This window comes from Homarus americanus, unplaced genomic scaffold (assembly GCF_018991925.1).
Source record: "Homarus americanus isolate GMGI-L3 unplaced genomic scaffold, GMGI_Hamer_2.0 scaffold53225, whole genome shotgun sequence".
Taxonomy (NCBI): Eukaryota; Metazoa; Arthropoda; class Malacostraca; order Decapoda; family Nephropidae; genus Homarus; species Homarus americanus.
In genome coordinates, this window is record NW_024750875.1 from 970,156 (window position 1) to 994,672 (window position 24,517).

Below are 24,517 nucleotides of genomic sequence, written 5' to 3' on the forward strand. Positions count from 1 at the left end.
AACCCTACAAATGGTGACCCCTGGAGATTCGCACTCACACAGGATGGAGGAGAAACAGATCACTCTCCCAGTCTTCAAGCAACATGGAAGACTGGCTTATCCACACAGAAGCAGCTCTCATGGCTCTACATCTACTGTCTCTACACCGCAGGTAAGACACCCGAGAGCAGCTCTGCTACTCTAAGCAGACACCAGCTCCTCTTCCTGCCCCAAGCACCACGTCCTACCGACCCCAACACACCCGTCCTGCCTCAGACGCCGCCCCCGGCCCAACAGTACCCCCTGCCGCTCCTCCTGACGCGGCCCCTGCTCGAGACGCGGACCCACACACCCCTCTTTTCTCCCTCAGGTACCCCCTGCTACTGTCCTGCACCCTGCTGCTGTCGTGGACCCTGCTGCTGTCGTGGACCCTGCTGCTGCCATGCACCCTGCTGCTGTCATGGACACTCTTCCTAACGCAGCCCCTGCTCCTGACCCAGGCCCATACACCCCAGCAGGCATATCTGAGGACTCTGTACCTGTCGCGAGGGAAGCACAACATTCACCGCCTCCACAACCCTCCTTCTCCCTCTTTTCTCCCACAGATCTCGTGTATCTAGACAGAGTTGTCCCCCCCCCCCACCAGCGGCCGGCTCATCCACGCCCTCGCCGTTATGTCCCACATGTGCCTCACAAGTGGCACGTAACTCTGCCAACCTCCAGCCTCCCGCCGCGCCCGGAGGGGAAGGGGAGTATTGTAGTGGATTCCTCCCCTACAAGCACCGAACCTTCTCGAATTCCCCAGCCTACGCCTCCAGCGCCGCCCACGGAGCGGGAGCAACTATCTACCCACGCCTACCCCCGCCTTATAAGGCCTGACACCGCTGTGACCAGCTCTCTTTTCTACCCAGTGCCACCAGCAAGCAACACCTCCTCCGCGCCAGCCGCTCCCGCCAGCGACCTTGGCGTCCCTCAAGCCGCGTGTAGTGGATTTCTCCCCTACAAACGCTGTTTGTAGCTGAGTAGCCGACCCCACCAATTCCGCAGTGTGTGCCTCGTGGTCGAGGTCAACCAGCGCCGCCATACATCACGGAGCGGGGGTCAACTACTAAGCCACGCCAACCCCCGCTATTTAAGACCTGACCTCGTGGTGATCTCTCTCTTTCTACCTACACCAACCAGCCAGCAACACCTCCTCCGCCTGCCTGGTGGTCCTCGCTCCCACCGGCGAGCATGGCGACCCACAGGCTGGTCCTCCTCTGAGCATCCTCACCAACCAGCTCTCTCTACATCACGCTTGTAACCATGCTGCCTTCCCAGCACCAAGCTGCATTGTACATCCAATACAACATGCATACAGAGAGCACATTGTGAGTTTCCTTTCTCCATTCCATCCTGAGTGTGAACCAAACACCTTGAACCCCACACGCGTGCCCTCACTCTGGGCACCCTCACCACCCAGCTCTCTCTACTCAACGCTTATTACCATGCTACCTACCCAGCAACAAGCTGCATTGTACATCCAATACAATATGTATACAGTGAGCACATTGTGAGCTTCCTTTCTCCATCCCATCCTGAGTGTGAACCAGTATCACATAACCCTACAAGGGTACCTCCTATTTCTAGCCCCATTTAGGAGAGTGGCCACATTCCACAGTTATGTAATCAAGTAGACCCTGCTGCCATATGGCAACACGAAAATTGTGACCAAGTCCCAGGTTGCTCATCTGACTTTCTGCCACATTTACACACAATTGCAGGGTCCCAATTGTTTCTTTTACTTTGACAACACAACATACAGTACATATATCGTTTCTCACTACTGTATTGATCTTTTTATTTTTTTTTATTTTTTTATTATTATTATTATTATTATTATTATTATTATTGCAGGATTATTATTATCAGTATTGTTATTATTATTATTTTATTTTTATGTTCTTATTATAAATTTTATTTTATGAACTAATTATTATTATTATTTAGAATTTTAGATTATTATTACAATTTCGCCCCCCAGGCCCCGACGTGGGTCAGTAACCTGTGCTAATCTCTGTTAAAAAGCAAAAACAATATAAAACATGATAAATTCTGTAATTGGGGACGTGCCGTTGAAAAGGCAACACCTGAAAACATTACCACATCACAGACTTTCAGGAAAATCGTCATACAAGCTCATTGTTATAAATAAAAACTATACATTTTAATTAAAATATCAACAAGTATGAGTATGATATATCTTACAAAAAAATCATAAATCAATTTAATACTGGAGTGGTACCATCGTAGGAACATGTACTGGACGCGGCCGATATGCACTAGACTGGTGACTCAGCGACTGGCATGACACCAGCAGGACAGTTATCGGCAGTGCAGCGCCTTATGTGAAGGTTGTTGGTGCTCTGAGCCACAATTCTGCCCGCAAGTGTGAGTATATAATTATCATTCAAATTGTTAAAGTATGATGTTAGTTATTTTCGTAATTGTGAGGTGTTACATGTTCAAGGAATATCCCTTTCTTGTGATTTGTTTGGGCGGGCAGACACGTCTCTGTTACACTTTTGGAACCAGTTACACGCATTTGACAATTACTGGCATAACCTGGCTCCAGAATGTGTTTTTATCTGCACCAGTGTTGGTTAAGTGTGAACCTTGAGTGAACTCACACTCGTGCCGTAACAACACTGGCAGATTGTTCCAAGATTTCACAAACTCGGTAGAATTGTCAGTTTCACTACCAAATTTTTTGTTTCGTTTTTTTTTAATTGTAAATCTGGGTTTTCCCCCATGGCATTTGGCGTGACTCATTTGAATTTTAACCTTATCCTCCTTTCCGTCGGAAATAAGTAATTTTTTAGTTATCACCCCCCTCCCCTCCTACAATCTTGGGATTAAAACTGCAGTTATACCTAAAGCTCACCCTAAAAGGTATGCATACACAATATACTGGGTTGGACATCCTGAGTAAATGCCCTCTAAGGTATATTTTTTCCTGTTCACACCTTGCCCGCCTATCATTGTGAACTGACACGTTACATACTCGTTATCTCATTATTGTAAAGTTTTACATGTTACAAAAACCTATATTTTGCGTGTTTAAATATACACCTCTATCAGGGGCGACCTGATAGAGGTGTATAAGTGGAAGTCAGGGCTAAACAAAGGGGACATTACAAAGGTACTCAAACTATCCAACCAGGAGTGAACTCGTAACAATGGTTTTAAATTAGACAAATTTAGATTTAGGCGTGATATAGGTAAACACTGGTTTGGAAACAGAGTAGTGGATGAATGGAACAAGTTACCAAATATCATCATTAACTCGAATACGCTGAATAGCTTCAAACATAGGTTGGATGCTTATATGAACAATAGGGGTTGGTTGTAAACGGGACTGCCCAGTATAGGTCAATAGGCCCACTACAGTTTCCTCCATTCTTATGTTCTTATGTTATTTACAGGGAGAAGAATGAGGAGAACAAAACTCTGAGAATTACAGTTTCTGCACTTGACTTGCAGTTTTTGAAGGTAAGGAAAATAAATGAGTAAATTTTCATTAAAATATTGATCGAAAAGTATAACTACAACGTCACCATAATAAGTCAAGGTCACAATAATAAAAAATGTGGATTTGTTATTAAATAATTAGGTAAATTTTTACTATCGGACATGAGTCCCTAGGGGTTGACCAATATGTTTTTCCAGTGTATTTTGGTGTGCTTTAAACAACATATGGCCCTCATTTTATGACGTTAATTTTACGTTTTTTGCACCACCCCCCAATCCAGGGTAAAAAAGTCAGTCACAGGAAAAAAAGTCACAGGAAAAATAAGTCACAGAAAAAGTCACCTAACCTACGTGCATCATATATAAATTGTGTTGTCAAAATGTAAAAGTCATGTATTGTCAGTTAATAACTGTTTTAAAATATTTTTAGTTTTACAACCTTAAATGTGACTTTTTCCTGTGATTTGTTTTTCCTGTGACTTTATTACCAGTCACCAAACCTAACCCCCAGGGACCCCCAGTAGGCTCAGCTTAAACTAAACTAACCTATCCTATTCATTTCCAACTTGTATAAATGGAGCTCAAAAGACTCAAAAAATATGTTACAAGTAACATGCTCTCCAAATTGTGGTATAATCGGCTTGTAAGCTGTCCAGAGGTGAAGAGATTAAGTAAATGCAGTTATATTGAAATCTCTGTGACTTCCATTTAAAATATGATAGTTTTGTATTTATTGGACTGGTAACTTTACAAAAAACAGTATCAGATACAACTACATTATAAAATTTAGCATTCATAAAATAAACCAAACTGACCTATGTAACCTAACCTACCTAATCATCAATTTCACCTGAGTATTATTATTTTTACTTTTATCCTCTTCACCACTGATCGGCTCGTTCGCCGGTTGGGCGATCGGTCCACGCGTGAGAAGGGTGTTATCCAGTGTGACCCTCACTACCAAACATCACAGGGTTCCCGGTCCCCGGTTTCCTCCTGTACTAACACTGGATAGAGCTCCCAAATGGCTAGTAAGCTGATAAGTGGTGAAAGGGATATTTAAAAAAATAATTATAATAAAATTTTTTAATTTGGTACGTACCATTTATATTGCAGTACCTTGGTTGTTACACTGTATTGTTCAACACATCACCCTCAGTTAATATGAGATGTACACGTCGTTAGTATTGGATGATTTATGTTTCTACCGTGGATTTGAGTGTGTGGGAATGCAGTGTAGTGCTCTAACAGAGTCATAGTGTTATACTGCAGAACAAGTGGGATACCACGGGGCAGTATTTTGGCTCCATTGTTGCTTGTTTGTTTGCTTCATAAATGATATGCCAGAAGCTATACACTCCTCCATACAAATTTTTGCAGACGATGCCAAGTTATTTAGAAAAATAAGAACCAAACAGACTGTGAAGAGCTACGGAAATACCTCTGGTCAGCTTCAAGAATAGTTTAAGAAATGGCTGCTAAAATTCAATGTCACGAAGTGCAAGACGATGCACCTGGGTTGCACCAACAGTAAGGAGGCATATTACATGTCCCAATAGGATGAAGAAACTCCATTAATTGAGACCAAATGTGAAAAGGACCTGGGTGTGTATGACGACAATGAACTTAGCTCTCGGGCCATTGTGAGAAGGTGAATCAGGCAATAAAGCTAGTAGGTCTTATAAAAAGGTCGTTTGGTTTCCTGGATGGTTCGTCACTCATCATGATCTTCAAGAGTGAGGCGCTTCACCGTCTGGAGTACTGACACCCTGCCTGGTCCCTGATGTATGCTAGAGACTGTCAATTGATTGAAAATGTCAAAAGGAGAGCCACCAGACTGGTGCCTGCTCTACAGAACCTCAGTTACCCAGAGAGATTAGAATGCCTGCAACTGCCTAGGTTATATTGCAGACTGGATAGGGGTGACCTAATCAAAGTGTATAAACATCTCAGAGGGCACTACTTGGTCAAATGTACAGATTCATGAAAGGATGGCATGAATGCAGACTGATATGGGAGGATTAAGGGGAGGTATATGTCATCTCAGCTGACTCCCTGGAGAGTAAGTGACATTTATTTTTGATTGGGCCATATAGTATTGTATAAGCAAATATTGCTCTTGGATAGCAAGAAAGACGTGCAAGAATATTTTTGGATAAGCAAATTTTCGTATACAGTTAATTATATAGGGTGATCATTTGTATATCAAGGGATACTTATACTGCAGTTATCTCAAATGTCCAAAAATACAGTACAGTATGCAGAGAAACAATAAAGAATGAGTACAATATCCAGCAGTCATGTCTATACAGTACTGTATTGTAATACTGTACCTGTATATTCTTGGTAATTGTAACCTCATTCACTACAGGTAAATCAGGGAATGTCAAATGTGGAAGGAAAATAAATAATCTGGAACATTTATGCATTACCCTGTACTGTACAGTATTTCCATAAGGAGTCCAAATTACAGTATTGTACAGTACTGTATGTGAGTTTTTGGAAATCCAGATTATGGAGTTTCAACCATACTACTATATTCACAAATATAGTTCATGTTAAATAGAGGATAATACTTCAAGCCTTATAGTTAATTTTTCAATTCATAGTTTGGCTACAGAACTTTGATGTTTGCCAGACTTTTAGTTTCTCTTCAATAATGGTAAAGTTATTTCATGGAACTATACATTAGATGGTCATATGGTAATATAATCCCATTGTCACACTAATATTACTAGAGCTTACCTAAAATAAAGGTTGTAACAAACAAATTTCACTGGTTTAATTATAACAAAGTGAAGCATGATGGCCCATAAGGGACAGTGAGGTTACAATCCACAGAATACCAAGCCTATGGTAAAGCATCTAGGCAGTATGGCTGGGACTGCACTTTACACATTTCTTTTCCCCAACTGTACAATCAGGCATTCATAGCTGGGCAGACCTGAAGTGCCCCAAATGTGAGCCAGTATTGGTGTAATTTTACACACAATACAGTATCTGCTGGAGCAGGTCACTAGAAAAAAAAATGTGGCTGCATATTATTATTATTTTAACTGCCTTTCTAAAATATTTATTTATTTTATTTTATTTATTTATTTTTTTTATTTTATTATTTTTTTTTAAGCATGTGTAGGTAAGTTTTGTGTTTGGCAACTTCTATGCTGTCTTATATTTCATTATTTTAAAGAACATTTGCCAGTCTGGGGACCATTTGAACAGCTTGTGCAGATCTTTTGCATTGTTGCGACATTGTCTTAACTTGTTACGTACCCAAATATCTCCATGTCATTCATAAACATTTGGGAATATGATTTAAGGACTGATCCTTCTTATTAAATATATTGTTGATCCTTTGTAACTGTAGTTCCTCCATAATTCTTTTACTACATACAGTCTCTCCTCGACTTACGACAGGGCTCCATCCCGACGACCAGGTCGTAAGTCGAAAAGGCAAAAATAATACGTATATAGAAATTCTAAAATGGGTGTCTCTATTTCTTCTTAGAACCATGAGAACTCTCACTTTTACACTTGCCAGCCATTTTATAGGGAATTACAAACGAAAATTTTGTCAGTACACAGCGCGATCACTAACGTCGGGACTTGAGAATACGTAATGTGAAAAATATTTTATACGACCATGGCTGTCGTATGTCCGGGTTGTCGTAAGTCGAGGAGAGATTGTACTTCCATATTAACATTTAATAAACACATGTGGTTATTATAAGTCTGATAAATACTATTACACTACAGTACATGGTATGCAGTCACTACAATAGTTCTGATACACAGTACTGTACATGTATTACTGTACTGTTCTCTAGTCATTACAATAGGTTTGATAAATATCATTATGTGGTTACTGTATTACTTTACAGGTAATTCTGATAGATATTGTTATTTGGTGATTACAAGTTCTGATAGATACTGTTATTTACATGATTATTACAATAGCTGTGATAAATACTGTTATGTGGTTATTACAATACTTCTGATAAACTCTGCAGCATTATGTTAATGTGGTTCATGAAAGTGTTTCACCTTTAGTATTCTTTGTACATCATTAAAGCATTTAATCAGCAATAGCAAACTGTTGAACAGGTTAGAGAAGCCCTGGGTATAATACAGGGATGGCCACTAATCTATTTATGATGGATCTTAACAGTAGAATATACTATTTTCAGGTATTGTTTTTGTGCTAGTGACCTTCAAGAAGCCAACACATCATCATGGCCCAAGTAAATGATATGGAATACTTAGTTCGGTGTTTTACTTTTGCAATGCTTAAACGTAATAAGATGCAAGAGATGGAGAAAAAAATTGTCCCACAGAATACCACAGAGGAAATGTTTGCATATATTTGGGGACTGGATGAAGCCCACAGTTATCTGGCACCAAAACTATGTTTTCCCAGTAAGTCAAAAGGTAATGCTACTCAATACTGCAGACAAGGGGATATGGCCTTCAGAAAACACAAACTATGTGAGGCACTTAAATATTACAACTTGGCTATACTATCAGCACCACACCCAGATAGTGAAAGTAGTCCCAGAAAAGGGGCAACGAGTCTTAATCAAGTAGAAAGCATTTTGGCTCAAGCTTTTAAGTCCCGATCAGTTGTTTTGTTTGAAATAAAACGATATGAAAAGTGTTCAGATGACATTGATCTGGCTCTGAAGTTTGGGTATCCACAAACATCTTGCAAAAAATTATTAGACATGAAAATCAAGTGCCAAAAATTGATCTCAGCTGATAAAGAAAGGGTGAATCCTTCAGCCAAAGCTCTAGGCCCTGATGATTTATACTTTGCATTTGAAATTCCCAATCCTCCACCCTTAGCTGAGTCCAACCCCACTATCCCATCACTGAGCAGTGCTGTCAAAATGACCTTCTCACAAACCATGGGACGGCATGTGATTGCTGCCAAAGACATTAATCCAGGTAAAGTAAAAAAATATTTAGATTGTTGATGTAAGTAAGATATGAAATATCTTGAAAAATATCATCATTATTTCATGGGATGATTCATTCAATGCATTGTCTTGAATATTTGTCCATATGGGTAGTGCTAAATGTTATTATGAATTGACAGTACAGTACAATACTATACTGTATGTTGTTAATTAAGGCATGCTTTTTTGAGGGGAAGGGGCATGATAAATTATACTTGTAATGTACTGAACTTTAGTTTTGCTATTAAATTTAAAACTTTTATTTTGTTAACGAATAGGACTTAGGAATTTTATATTTCATCTTCATGGCATTAACAAAATTTTTGGTTTTAGGAGAGATATTGGGTGTTGATGAAGGTTACTGCAGTGCGGTGTTCTTTGAAGACATGAAAACTTATTGCACTGTATGTCTGACAAGGTGTTTGACTCCTCTCCCCTGCCCTTGCTGTAGTATGGTAAGATCTATAGTTTTCATTTTAGTTCACAGGACTTTGCTAAATTTATAAGATAGAACCAAACCCAAATGTGGGCTGACTAATTGTTCTTGTAAAAGTCTATGATAGTACAGATGTATTCACAAATTCATTTTCAATAATTTCAATAAACATTTCTAATGGAATTCCAAAACACTACAGTGCATTTGTATCACAAGTTTTACGTTAACTCTTCCTTGTGTTGGGTTCTCAACTAATATAACTAAAGTTTTCAAAGACTGGTTAATCTCAGATATTGGTGGAGCAAAACCAACAGGTATAATAACAATATAATTAATATAAGCTATTTACAATGCATACAAGAAACAATAATGACAAAATTCCTAAGTAGGAAGTTTGCTCAGCTCAAGAATTTAGCCATTGATAAAACAACACTCCTGAGCAGTTGCTTCATGTATATATAAGGGTTTCATTCGTCCTAACTTGGAGTACTGTTCTCACATCGGGGGTGGCTCTTCTGTCCAACTGTTAGACAGGGTGGAATCAAAAGCATTTCTTCTTATTAACTCTCCTCCATTAGTTGATAATTTTTCTTCTCTCTCTTTGCTGCAATGTTGCTTCAATCTCTCTCTTTTACAGGTACTTTAACGGGCAATGTACCGCCGGCAAGGCCGTGGTCTCGTAACACTCGTCTTGCCCGCGGTGCCCACTGTTTCTCTGTGGATGTCGGTCACACTAGAATAACCCGTTATCGTACGTCCTTCTGTCCTCTTCTGTGTTTCCATACTCATACAATCTGTCTCACTTCAAAAAGTTGGTTTTCCAGCAACTTTGTGGTGTAAATTAATATACAGTAACCTTTTTCTTTTCTATTTTTAATTTCTTTTTACTCATGTTTTTTTTCCGCCCTTAGGCCCCGTTGTGGGTTGATGACCTGTGCCCAGGTGGGATATATATACCGTATATATATATATATATATATATATATATATATATATATATATATATATATATATATATATATATATATATATATATATATATATATATATATATCATGTATCCACACTGATGGATAAGATCTTGATAAAATCACACGGGAAAATGGAAACAACGGAGTACCTTAGCTTTCGTCTTTATTCAAGACATCTTCAGAGGCAACTGGATTACATGGACAGAGAGAGGCTTAAATATACAGGGTGACCTAAAAACATGAGGTCAGGTCATAATGATGACATCCACTAATCCCCACACCAACACACACGTAGAGGAGCTTAAGAGAAGGGTGATGACGTGACTAGACAGGTCAGGTCAGAAAAAAGGGACCCACAAAATAACTATCATACATCAAGATCAAAGGTTTTCAAAGCATTTTTAACCTTGGGCCAGTCATCAAAACATTACCGAGTTCTTCACCTGCCACCCACCACAGCCGGCCCAAGTCAGTGATAGTGATAATTATAGTGAGGATATGGACTTATATGGCCTTTGAGGGGTTTGACAAAGAGGCCCTGCAAGCCTCTGTGGTGGATAGTGATACAATTGATACAAGTGATACAGGTGAGGGCCAATAATCTGCCCTCTGCCTCGGAACCAACCCCCATCCCCGTGTGCCCAGCCATCTTTTCTACTAATGCAAGTGTTAAAAAACCTAATATTATTGATATTTCTCTTAATTATTAATTGTGTGTGCATACCATCATAAAGTTAAGATAAAATTTTTACTACAACATAGTTGTGTGTCATCAAAAAGTGGAGTTTTGGGTCAGGCCAGTCTTATTGAATTAATCCCTGTGGGTTCAATTGACGCGTTAGCGGCATTACTGTGTGTATATATATATATATATATATATATATATATATATATATATATATATATATATATATATATATATATATATATATATATATATATATATATATATATATATATATATATATATATATATATATATATATATATATATATATATATATATATATAATTGAATCCTGGAATCTGCCAAAATGTCAGTTTTTTCTGCTATGTTTTTGAGATGTTTGCATATTTGTGACACTGAATTGATGAAGAACTGAAACACATTCAGTCCATTGCACAAAAACTTCGGTAGCCTTCATTGTTTGTTGATCATTTTTTAAAAGGGCTAAAAAATCCTTTCATTCGACTCAAACCAGGCGGCAAATTCCTACATTTAAGAATATTTTGACTGCCTTATCGCAATGAATTTGTCCCGTGAGTTCAGTCCCTTAAATTATTAAAAATTAATGTTGTTTTTAAGTATGACTACTACTACCAACATATTAAATCAAGAATAGCCCAACCTTGAATGTAAATGGAAGTGTTTACTGCATTCCATGTAGTAACTGTAATGGAAATTATGTAGGACAGACTGCATCAGGGTTGGCCGATTTAAACCAAACATTTTTTTTTTTTTAATCTGCCATTTTCTTGGGTTGAATAAGATTTTGTGAGGTTTTATTACATACAGATGGTTTTAATGATTTATAGTATATTTGGAAAAGGTATATTATACAGTGAACAGAAAAGTGTTGTGGGAGGTAACAGTGTATGGGGTGGGGGTAAGGCTATTAAAGGGAGTAAAAGCATTCTATGTGAACACCAGGGCAACATTAAGAGTAAATGGGAAAGAAAATGAAACTTAAGAAAATAAATGTGGGTGTTAGACAGGGATGCCTTATGTCCACGTGGTTGTTCGGTATATACATAGATTTGAACTATTATACAGTATTCCTGTACTGTATTGGTGAAAGTGAAAAAAATAAGCTTTCTTACAGGGCTGCATGCATATCTAATTCTGATTATAAGAGAGCCAAGTTGCCACTGGTGACTGCTTCTGTTCATGGTTGGGCTCTGAGCCTTTGATTCTAGCGTTTACAGATCACGTATTATATGGGTCCAGAGGAGCCAAGTTGCCACTGCCCATCACTCTCTCTAACTGTACTTAAATGAACCCTTTAAAACTTTAAATTATAAAAGTAGAATAATTTTTTCCAGGCATTAAGATGAACATAAACTTAGTTTTTGCCTTTTAACACTCCTGGGCTTCGAGCTATGGTTGGCACCCCCCCCCCTCCCCCAAAGTGGGCATATTCAGGAACATTTAGAAAACAAATAAAAAGCAATTAATTCTAATCTTACAAACTGACCATGCAAAAAGATATAAACAAGAAATAAATAAGATATAAACAGGAAATAATTATATGTCCTTACCACAGGTTGCCAACACGGGCTAGGAAGAGTCAAGAATGTTCGTAAAGTGGAGTATGTATGACACAACAGTATGAGGTTAACAACACTAATTTGTAGGTACCTGTAGTATGAAGTACAGGACACTTGTTTTACTAATTGCACTATTAACAATCATAATTACTGCTCCAGTAATTGATCACAATATACTAGGCTTGTACTTGGGTGTTGGGGGGTAGAAACACATGGTGAAGTGAGTCAAGTCCAAGGGCAAGATTCCTACATCACAAAAGATGAGAAGAGACTGGGAGGCTCTCATGTGTGAATGAGTGAAAGATAAATACCTACTGTACTTGGCAACATACTCTAGCCAGGACCGCCCTATTTATTCAAACAGGCCCGGGAAGGATCAAAACATAAGGGCCGGATTGATAGTCATTACGAAGCACAATGCCAATTGATAGTGTTCGTGCTGGTCTATTAATAGTCATCCCGATAAACGAGGTATCGGAAGGGAACCATACGCATATCCCTGAAATGTTGGAAACAACATCGGGTGGCTACCCCCACCCGATAGCTGCCTTACGACAAATAATAATCATCATTATATTTTATGAAAGTTCTTCCAGTACTTTATATTACAGATGTCTACGTCGAATTATATTATTTTTTTTGATAAGAACAATTAAAAGAAGTGTTAATACGGATAAATGAACTTTCACAACACTGTTATGAACTTGAAACATTATTGGAATGTTGACGTCACAGCTCCGACTTCGATGACAACTGCTGTCTGTGCTGTGAGCCTCATCTTCAATTAACAATTACTTCTGTTATCATTTAAGATATGTTTCTTATCTTTATTCAGTCATACAATATTTTTGTCGTAGTAGTAATAAAATTTCAACCATCTGAACCGGGAAATTCACTTATGTTTTCCGGAATGAGGCAAGCCAAGTGAGCTCACTCTATCTTGAGTTAACAAGGAAAATATCACAGTTTTTGGCCCAGTAATATAGTTTTTTTTACTTCACTGTGGTCTTTAATAATGGAGCATAACTCAATATGTAAGGTAATTCACCTGTGAGGTTTTATGAAGACAACAAAAGGAAAGAAATATACATTTATTTTTTTAATAAATGTGTAAAAATTAAGAAAATAAACTATAATTTTTCTATACATAGTTCTGCATTTCCTGAAATTCACAGCTTATATTATAGATATATAAAAATAAATCTTAACTGCCATACTTTGGACAATATTTGTAACTGACATGAAAATATTTCTATCTTGGGCACAAAAAGAAATGGTTCACTCCTTCTCTACAGCTATTTATATCAATGCATAAAATTTAATAAAAGAAACATATCCTCTATACAGTACTTTGCACAGTATAACATATTTTATAAATACCTGTATACACCAAACAAAACTTTATTCTTTATCACAGGAAATAAATTCAATTTTTGAAAATCACAGCCTTTATGTATATTATAAATATTCATCCCCCACAAATAATTACCTGCCATACTTATGACAGCTTTTGTAAACAAAAAAACCTTTGTCAAAATAAACACATGTATGTTTATTTCCTTCAAATAAAATTAGTTGAATATGTAAGAAATAGAACGAATAACTTTTACTTTAGATGCCAATTTCTGAAATATTACAACCTCATTCATATGTTTTAGCCATGGCATCATATGCAGCTCCTGCTTTCCTTAAAACACTATCTAACAAATCCAAAGAATTATTCAATTTTTCATGTGTCTTTTCAATTGCAGTTTGTTGTAGTTTTTGTGTTAACATCATTTCTTTTTTCAGTTTCATTTCCTCCTCATGCTCCCTATTCAATCTGTACAACTTAGATTTATGTAACTCTTCTTGTCTTTTATCACACATTTCATAGACACTTGTCACCCTCCTAGTTCGCCTTGGTTTGCTCCTTGGCCGAGAACCAGATGCCCTGGACACTGAATAAAGGTGTTGGTTGGAAGCATGAGCAGGAGGGGGTGAGGCAATATCACTCGATAGTGAGTCAGGGGCATTGACTGCCGAGGCAGGAGCAATGTTTGGTGAGGCAGGAGCAATGTTTGGTGAGGCAGGAGCAATGTTTGGTGAGGCAGGAGCAATGACTGGTGAGGCAGGAACAATGACTTGTGAGACAGGAACAGAGGGTGAAAATAGAGGTCGATAAACAGTAGATGGAACTTCAGTAAATTGTGCAGAAGACACAGATGATGGCCCTGGGGTAGGACCAGGTAAAACAAGTGGATCATAGCTGGCGTTGAATGAAGCAGTAATTTCATCCCAGGCCTTTCTTTTCCTATAATTTATGGTGTTGCTTGTAGACCTATCCTCAATGATTGGCCTTTGCTCAATATGGCGCAAAAGTGCCATACGTTGGGTTTCAGACAGAGCTGCAGAACGTTCTCTTACTACCTCCATGTTTGATAACCCGCGCGCAAACATTGTTGCCAAGTACTCAGATGAAAAAATTATCTATTTTGTTTCGAACAGATAATAAAGTTCAATTTTATAAAAAAATATATATTTACAATATATTATTGTGCCGGTATAAAATAACAACTAAATATCTCTCAAAATCGTCTTTCTAATTATGTGAAATAATACATTTGGCATTCGCGCATGGCCAAAAAAAATTTTGCCATCCGACACGAGCTGCCGTGTTTACACGCTCATGTAAGTGTCTAGGAATATGGCACTCAGCGTTGGGTGGTTGCATCCCGACACACGATCATCGTGATGATGATCGTGATCGTCATTATCGTCGTAATGACTAGGAATCGCCCAATGTGACATGACCTGAAGCTCAACAGACACATCACAGAACGTCACCTGAAGCCTAGGGGTTAAGCATGTAGGATGAGTCTGGATGACTGCTTTAAAGTATTAATGGTTCCAAAATCATCCTGAATGTAATGTTTATTAGCATTGCCTGTGACAGCATCTCTTCCGCTTTCTCACTTTATCGAGAAAATTTTAGCTGAATTGTATATAATTTTATCAAAGAAATTTTAAAATGCAAACATGAAAAGGAACTTAGGATTTTCTTTTGATATTCTTATACTGTACATCAAATCTTATATTTTATGAATATGAAAACCTTAAACTGTGTATGAGTTGAAAGAGAGAATTGACCCCCATTTATAATGGATCCGTATCAACTTTGCCACACCCCAGTAAGCTTAGGATAATATTTTTATTCCCATTCTCATACCCCTTTTTTTTCAGGTGATCTTTTGCAGTGAGGAGTGTCAGAAACAAGGACTATCAGGTTGTCATTGGCAAGAGTGCCCTATTCTGCCAACGTTTTCTGCTCTGGACATGGGCAAGAACCCTTATTTAGCATACAGAATATTGATGAAGATCTCCCATGTCAGGCTCAAGGAGATAATGCCACTGCTACAATGTGAGGCCAAAACTCAGGCTCCTGAGACACTCGGCTTCAATAAGGAAGGAATCTATGATGCTACAGACTATAGATCAGTGTACCACTTAGTTACCAATAAAGACAAGCGATCGAAATCTGATCTGATCCGGAGATGTATGCAAGCTTTTATTGTAACCAAACTCTTGCAACAGAGCGGGCGCTACTTCCTCGATAGTGATGGGAAACCACTTGCTCCAAGCCATGAAGATATCATCTTGACCGGTAGCACACTTATCCATCACATGATGAACCTCATCTGTAATGCTGAAGCCGATGGAATTATGGAGGTATATTATTTTCCCCTTTGTGTTTCATATTACAGCTTTGCCTGTTAGTACAGTACAGGATATTTTTTTTATTGAGCTTCAGTTACTTTATTCATTAATAATTTATTTTTATTAACTTCTGGTAAGGCTTCAGTTACCAAACTAAGGATATATTACCATTTTGCAAAATTTCTATTAAAAACACGTGTGGGCAAAGCATCAGAGAGTTGAAGATGATAGTTACGCAGACTCAGATCAGTACAAGGCGTAGGTTTTAAATAGATTCTTTGCCTCGGTGTTCACAAAAGGGGAAAGATAGTTTGACACAGGACTGACTCACATTGTGTACTCGGAAGAGGGTATAAAAAATAAACTGACAAAGCCAAAAGTTCATAAAGAGTCCCGGCCCTGTCATGGTGCTTCCCCGAGTGCTAAAAGAGTTGAGCAATGAGCTGAACCTACCTAACCTTACCTAAGATCTTAGCCCGGGGGGGGGGGGCTCCACCCTCCAGATCTATGCAATATTAAACAGAAAGTACTTATTAAAATATCTGGTACTAATGAAAGCAACTTTGTTGAAGCTTCATTGTGTAACTTGTTTTTTTGTGAATATGAGAGTACGCATGGACCAAGCGAGTCGGTTGTAAACAAACGGACGACACACAGTGATTCATTAGATTTTCCAGAGTTGTATTTACAATAAATAATAAATTTCTTCATGTACAAAGCATGTAGAGACATCATTTTATGTTCATATGATCAGTTTTTCCCCACTATGTTTTACCCAGTAATTTCCCCCATCCTTCAAGCCTTTCCCACTACAGGTGACTTACTGTATAATCGTAGATAGAAAAAAATATAATAAAAAATAGTTATTATGCTAAGAATATATGTGGAAAAAATTAACAAAATCGAACAACTCCTTCTGGTGGTGTTCTCATAAATGACCATTAATACCTGTACCCTTCATATACCCTGTATATATATCTCACAGGTAAAAATAATGTTATCAGGAACGCATCTCCATAAATGCAAAGGTAATAAATTCATTTCCTTAGCACAATTAGAGCGGATGTTGTGAATAAAAGTTTATACGCTTTTTTGCTAACAGCCTCTTGCCTCAAAAATACCTTGGCTTTCATCTTTATTCAAGATATCTTCAGGTCATGAGACCCACTAATTCCCCACCCAGCAGTGGGTGACATGACATTGCATCAGAAGGTAAGTAATACATGGAAAAGACCACTAATCCTCCACCTGACATTGCGTCAGTTCAGGCCAGTAACACGCGACCCATTAATCCCCCATAACTCTGTGGTAATGGAAAATAACCATCTTCACTGTAACACAGTTTCTTTCACGTACGTATCATATAGATTTTTAGCTCTGTAAATATTATTATTTAACCAAACTTTTAAATAAACTATTCGGGGTTATTCTATTAAAGAAATGGAGTTTTTAACATAATTAGAACTGCTTTTACAGTCTCCAGTAGTTTAGCCTCTTGAAAAATTTTCCCCAGCACCCAGACACATTCTGGGGATGTGGGCTAGTGTTTGTCTGTGCTAGATGTGCAGTTTAGACTCGGAAACTTTTCCCAGTAACCGGAAAAAATTCTGGGGATAAGGGATTTGAGAAAATTGTCTGAATACCCAGAAATCGTTCATCCCCGAAAGTGCTCTGTACCAATTGTTCCAGCTATTGGGGATATCACTATTATACAATAAAATATCACAAAAAAATGACAGTTTGGCTGCTATCATTCTTATACACTTATCCTCCCATATATGTGAACTCCGTATTTGCGAATTCACTTGGTGATAAAAAATGGTTTGTGACCTTTCATTCAAGATTCACGACCAGTGATTGCCAAAAAATCGGTGGTCAACCAAGTTAACAAGAGGTGCAGATCCTTCCTACTTGAAACAAAAGCATCTAGCCTGTATGGATAGTGATATTAGATAGGCAAGCCTAGAGTGTGTTTTTGTAGTGCACCCTTATGGCCAGGAAATGGAATTTCATATTTTAATCTTTCATTTGTAATTTTTTTAACATTTCAAGTAAAAGTTACAGTTATTCTTTTGTTTTCTAGATTGATTTGACTGACCCTATGATGGGAAGTATAAATGAGTCATTTGGCTTTGGAATTTACCCAGGAGTATGTCTTCTAAACCACTCTTGCAATCCAACTTGTGCAAGAATTACCTATGGTAAGTCAGAAATGATAAGAGCTAAACATTTTATTCCTGCTGGCGGTCCATTAACCATCTCCTACTGTGAAGACTTCACAGAAATGGAACTAAGATCCAGGAGGTCAACACTTTTGACACAATACCATTTTACGTGCAAATGTGATGCTTGTGAAAATAATTGGCCAACTGGTTTGTGTATTCCTCCAATTGTTTCACTAAAATGTATCAAATGTGATCAGGTAGTCAACTCCGACACAAAGAAATGCTTGCAATGTCAGTTGAACTATGATGAACCAAATGTAGAGGCAGGCAGACAGAATGTAAATCTGTACAACTACAGGCACATCATTACTAAGATAGGAGTAGCTCAGGGGGAGTATTTCAAAGCCAAACAAAATATATCTACAAAAGGCATCGTTTCAAATGAAGACTTAAAGTCTGTACGGATTCTAATAAAGCTTTTGTGTAAGTATGCGAAGCAGCCATGTATTTCTCTCGTAGATGCAGGCAATACTTTACGGTACTGCCTTTCACTTCGTGGTTCACACATGTATGTTAGGAGAGATGGTATCTGTAATATACCATTCAAATTTTAAAATCTGATTTGATACAGCATTATGAAATAATGTTAGGAACCCATCAAGCAGTAACTTTTGGAAAATCTTTGCTTAGAATTTACGTAACTTCTATGGATATTAAAATTTGAAATTGTTTTGTATAAACTTGAGGTTTTTCTTTTTGAATTTCTTGTTATAAGATTAGGTTGAATTTAAAAGCCTATAATGATGCTTGTGGTTTTCAACATATGGAATACAGTACCAGGGTTTTGTCAGTGTAACAGTTTGTAGGGTTTTTAGTATACAATAAGTATATTATTATTTTTCTCTAAAATATACCCTGGATGTTGTAGCCTTTTGTTAGAAGGCTTATCATGTTCAATGGCAGGATATGCTATCAAGGTGGCCATGTTCAAATATTTTTATTCTCACAAGCTGCACCTTCTCAGTCAGTTGAGTCAATTATGGTTGACTCAAGGTTCATTGAGGGGTACAAACCCACTTTTACATCTGACAATATATTGGTGTCTAATGAAAAATCATTGCCGATCATCCTAACTCCAAAAAGGGACTGCATGTTCGTGATCAAAGATGATGGTCACAGTCAATGAAGTTTACCTTGCTTGAAGAATAGTCCATAGTTATCAATTGATTGTTACAAAATTAACACAACTAAAAGGAATGATCATTTTCCAGCAACCCACATTCCTGAACATCTAATTTAGTAAGACATTTTCTTAGTGTACACTTTCCAACTCTCACTGTTTTGCATAACCCTAAACCTGACCTAATATTAAATCTGTAACACATGCCACCCACTGTTAGACTGATTCAAAATCCAGTGGTTGCTCTGGCTTGCAACCATGTTCTGACCTTACTAGAACAGATCTGGCTTTATATAACCTAACCTTCTAGAATCTTTGAGAACCAATGTACAAAATGAGCTTCTCTTTCTGGATCTAAGGACTTCCTAATTGGGTTGCTTAAATCTCACAGGTCTCGTGCCAATGACCCATGGATCATAAACTAAGGATTGACATGGAATCCCTCAAAGAAATTGGCAGGAATTGAGAAGATTAACGTATATATTTTATGGCTGCTGTGGGTTTGAATCACATGGGAATAACTGAGAGTTGCAATCCCTGAGTCAAGCAACAGATAAAATAAAATTTATTTGACCCTGATTCAGATGTGTGCTCTGCTAACAGCTCAGACATAAACTGACATTGTCCACCTGGGTAGTCCAACCTACTGTTAAATATTTCAAAACAATATGTAGATTCTGACACGTTATTGCAGTGGGATATTTCTTGAAGGTCACATGTTTCATTCAAGAGATAGGATTAAATTGTTTGGGATCTCATTTTATAACTGAACTCTAATGTTTGTTCTTAATACCAAATTCGGCCTTGGTTCAGTTTTGTAAGTACTGTACAGTACTGTAGTAAAAATTGTATTATACAGGGGATACTGTATACATTATACAAATATAATATTAATACTGTATTAGTAAACAGTTTTCATTGTTCTTCATTAGTAAATATTAAGATGAATAGCTGTATGAGGTACAGTTTAGAGAATGGTGCCATCAATTATGGATTTTTTTTTTACTTCAATTGCACCTTAAGTGTTAAGTATTGATGTTATGACTAATAAAATAGTCAAATAATTTGTTAACCATTTTATTATTATAGGAAGATTCTTGATGATGTCACTGTTGATGCATGGTTTGTTGGGGCTCACTAGACAAGTGTCTCCCACATTATACAGTACTTGTACAGTGTATTGGCAGTGCTAATGTGCTGCTATAGTACATATTTCAAGTTAGTAGCATATCTGGCATGTTGTTGGCAGCCACTACATCGGAAGTGTTTGTTTAACCCCTTTAGTACAATGACATAATCTCCAGAAAATAGTGTCATCTTAATCCATGAAACATATGAAAGGGGTTAAGTTATCCTACATCCTACTTCTTGGGGTAATACTGCAGGACCTCTGTTATCCATAATGTATTGGGAATGTCTAAGAGTTTGTGTTTCTCATGAGATACCTATATAATATAGAAAACAATAAATAGTACCATATTATCAGCAAGGCACAATCAGACATGTTGCATCGGACAGCTTTTTAGGCTATCCCTGGTTTGTGTCGCTGTTTACAATTACAGTACAGTATTACTGTATATACTGTACCTGCACTTGTCTCGGTGCTTAGAAATGTGTATATACCTGTACTCTCATGGCCTATGTGCACCATGTATCTATATTGTTTATATTCATGTTGACCTGCATACCAATAATACTGTATACATGTCTATCCAATTGTAAACCTACAAGATAATTTTACTGAGTATACAAGTACATTACAGTATACTATACACTTATTATTATGTACTTGAGCATCTAGCATGTACCAGTAGATATCCATTTGCTGGCTTAAAATATCATAAATACTACAGAACACTGTATACAAGCATATAATAAATTCAGACATAAAGGAGGCCCAATTCTTGCCTTTGTCTAACTCCTTTATAATTATTTACCTAATGACCACCCACTACAGCAGAATAACCTACTGTCCCTCTTCTTTGTGTTACAGGTACTTGTTTTATTATTATTATTATTATTATTATTTTTTTTTTTTTTTTTTTTGTTGGAGCAAAATAATGTAGAATTATGAGGCTGTATAGGTAAGCTGTCTTAGGAAGTGTGTGGAACCATCAATGCCATTGGTGCATTGCTTGGTGCTCCTGAGAATTATTCTCTTGGACTGCCTGAGTACCAGTAATCAGGAACGAATTTGAGCTTGGCTATAGAGAATGGACCATATTAGTAATACAGTGTATTTGCAATTTTTATAGGTGTTTATAAGTTTAATTATCATGTAAAGTTGAAATACCTGTAATGATGTTGCTAATTTATTTATGACTATTCTGTAATTTGGTTTCAATTTATTTTTCAATAGAATTATAAGGAATTGTACAAAATCTTCAATCATTTATCTAATTTTGATTAATTTTATTAGCCTAAGTAGTAATAAAAAATACTATACATAAGAATTAGGTACAGTACATTTCTATATGGTATATCTCTAGTCTTTCATGTGAACTACTGTACGGAGTATTGTGATGCTAACATAGTTTTTCTCTTTTGTATTAAATAACAGTGACAACGCTCTTAGTTTAATTAATAAATTAACTCCCGTTTCAGTAAATCTTGGCAGTAGGGTAATACCGGGTAATAAAAATCAGGGGACAAGCCCCCTTTTAGCTACCTTGCATCATAGCAGGCAAAGGTTTATATGCATAAAAAGAAAACTAATACTGTACTGTACAGTAGTTGTAGAGTGTAGGTAATTTTCTTGGGCTGAATGAATACAGTATTTAGTTTAATTAGATATCAAAACTGTAGACCTGATATTCTACTTATTGATTGGTAAGACACATGGGCAATGTTTACTGAAGCATTACTAATTACTATACAGTACTATAATTATCTGACTATATTAATTTTGCAGTGGCACTGGTTTTAGAATCCAGTACTACCTAACTGAATAAGATAAGATGCTATACAGTAAAGTAACATATAGTAAAGGCAGATGAAATATTTACTGTAGCTGCAAATTGAAGTCCCAAACAGAAAAGACAAAAAAAAAAAATTTAGAATATTTTATTTTAAAAGCTGAATAACATCTCAAGTACTTTTACTTTTAGCCTCTTCACCACTGATCGGCTCGTTAGCCGCTTGGGCGATCAGTCACGTCTCTGTTACTCACTGTTGTCAAGTACTGGGCATGAACGGGCTCCTCAATGTACCTGAACCTGCTCCAGTGTTGGTCAAGTCTGGTCTTGAAAGAGCTCACACTCGGTGCCGTCACAACACTTTCTGGTAGAATGTTCCAGAGTTCACATCTCTCACTCCGAAAAAGTTTCCCCTTACAGTTTTCTGGACCTGCGGCTTCAATCTTGAGCTGTGACCCCTTGTGGGGCGAGCGTCCGCCAGCTCCAAGTAAGGACACTCGACTGAGTAGTGCCCCCTGAGATACTTATACACCTCAATTAGGTCACCTCTTGCCCGTCTGTAGTATAAGCTAGGCAAGTTCAGGCACTTCAATCTCTTGGGGTAGTTGAGATGCCAAAGTGCTGGCACCAGTCTGGTGGCCCTCCTTTGAACATTTTCAACCAACTGACAGTCTCTAGCATATCTCGGGGACCAGACAGGGTGACAGTACTCCAGATGGGGAAGCACTTCACTCTTGAAGATCGTTAAGAGGGATGGACCGTCTAGATATCTGAACAACCTTCTTATAAGGCCCAATAATTTATTTGCCTATAATTTTAAATATGGAATGTCTGTAACATGTTTGCCATATGCCCACACTCCCATTAATAGTTCAATAATGGCAATATAACAAACCATGTAGATGAAAGATATGGCAGCTTTGAATCTTTTTTTTTTTTTTTTTGCATAGCTGGGAAGCCATTACAGCACTTTTTTACTTTTATCCTCGTTGCCACTGATTGGCTCGTTAGCCACTTGGGCGCTCGGTCACGGCTCTTTTACTCACTGGATGAAAGCATCTGCTGAAAGCCCAGTTAGATGTTAAAATGATCAGTAATGTTGCTTACCACTTAAAATGTAGGCACTTATTGTTTTGTTTTGCAGTCTCTGCACCCACCTTTGAAAATTAATGTGACCCATATCTAGAAGTATTGATTGCGAGGAAATATGAACACCTTATCCAAGGACATTAATTATGTTATCAAAAGAATACTAGTGTGTTAGAAAACATACTTATGTGGTATGCCTTCATTATACAACTTTTTAATGCAAAATTTATTCACAGTATCTTTTGATGATAAATTCAGTAGGAGAAACTATGATTTACAATTTTTTTAACTACTAGTTTATATAATGAAGCAGTGCTTTCTACACTAAATAAAAAAAAAATACGTAAGAATATTTTTTTTCTGTTCATTCTCATTGGGCCATATGTCTCCTGAATAGTTTGTGATGCTGGAACTTAAGAAGTCGGCTGTGGCAGTTCCTCTACAACAATATATAAACTGACTTTATTTAGCCTTGTATGATATGCAGGGGTGAGAGGGATTGACAGCAGCAAATGTAAGAGTCTCTAGTTAAATGGCTCACTGTCTTATTTTTTTATTTACTTTTATCCTCTTCACCACTGATCGCCTTGTTAGCTGCTTGTGCGATCGGTCACGTCTCTGTTACACACTGTTGGCAAGTATTGGGCATGCACTGGCTCCTGAATGTATCTGAACCTGCTCCAGTGTTGGTCAAGTCTGTTCTTGAAAGGGCTCACACTTGGTGCTGTCACAGCACACTGGCAGACTGTTCTAAGAGTTCACAATTATCAAAAAAGTTTGCCCTCAGTTTTTTCTGGACTTATGGCTTCTTCAAACCTTGAGCTTTGACCCCTTGTGGGGTGGGCATCCATTAGCTCCAGGTATGGGGGACACTAAACTGAGTAGTGCCCTGTGAGATGTTTATACACTTCAATTATGCCACCACACAAAACACAAGGGAGTCAGTAAATGAGACTGCTGCAGAGAATAGATAAATAACTGTAGAATGCCTGCAACTGCCTAGGTTATACTATAGACAGGTAAGGTTGATCTAATTGAAGTGTATAAACATCTCAGAGGGCACTACTCAGTTGATTGTCCATACCTGGAGCTGACGGACGTCCACCCCACTAGAGGTCACAGCTCAAGGTTGAAGAAGCCACAATTTTAGAAAACTTTGAAGGCGAACTTTTACAGAGTGAGAATTGTAAACTCTTGGAACAATCTTCCAGTGTTGTGACGACACCCGAGTGTGAGCTCTTTTAAGACCAGAATTGACCAACACTGGTGTAGTTTGTTTACTTTGGTCATACCAGGCCTCTTACTGGAATAATTCTGGTATTAATTTTTGTTTTACCATTTTGTAGGGGTCAA

The 24,517-nt window shown here is 37.6% G+C and overlaps 1 protein-coding gene across 2 annotated transcripts; it reads left to right on the forward strand.

The window, feature by feature from the left end:
- The first annotated feature begins 2,280 nt into the window (after positions 1-2,280).
- LOC121854445 (SET and MYND domain-containing protein 4-like) lies at positions 2,281-21,727 on the forward strand. Of its 2 annotated transcripts, XM_042349112.1 has the most exons (7): positions 2,281-2,409; positions 3,444-3,510; positions 7,677-8,433; positions 8,778-8,899; positions 15,342-15,827; positions 17,899-18,016; positions 19,552-21,727. In XM_042349112.1, exons 3-7 carry the CDS (start codon positions 7,722-7,724, stop codon positions 19,578-19,580), a joined length of 1,467 nt encoding a protein of 488 aa, XP_042205046.1. In that variant the 5' UTR covers positions 2,281-2,409; positions 3,444-3,510; positions 7,677-7,721; the 3' UTR covers positions 19,581-21,727. The 2 variants fall into 2 exon arrangements, with proteins under 2 accessions (XP_042205046.1, XP_042205045.1); XM_042349111.1 differs by having other exon boundaries at positions 17,899-21,727.
- The last annotated feature ends 2,790 nt before the right edge of the window (positions 21,728-24,517 follow it).

Bases quoted from the DNA above. Each gene is read 5' to 3' on its own strand.
- LOC121854445 (XM_042349111.1), top strand. From the start codon at position 7,722: ATGGCCCAAGTAAATGATATGGAATACTTAGTTCGGTGTTTTACTTTT. The intron at 8,900-15,341 runs GTAAGATCTATA...CTTTTTTTTCAG, and splicing joins CCTGCCCTTGCTGTAGTATG to GTGATCTTTTGCAGTGAGGA. The intron at 15,828-17,898 runs GTATATTATTTT...TTTGTTTTCTAG, and splicing joins AAGCCGATGGAATTATGGAG to ATTGATTTGACTGACCCTAT.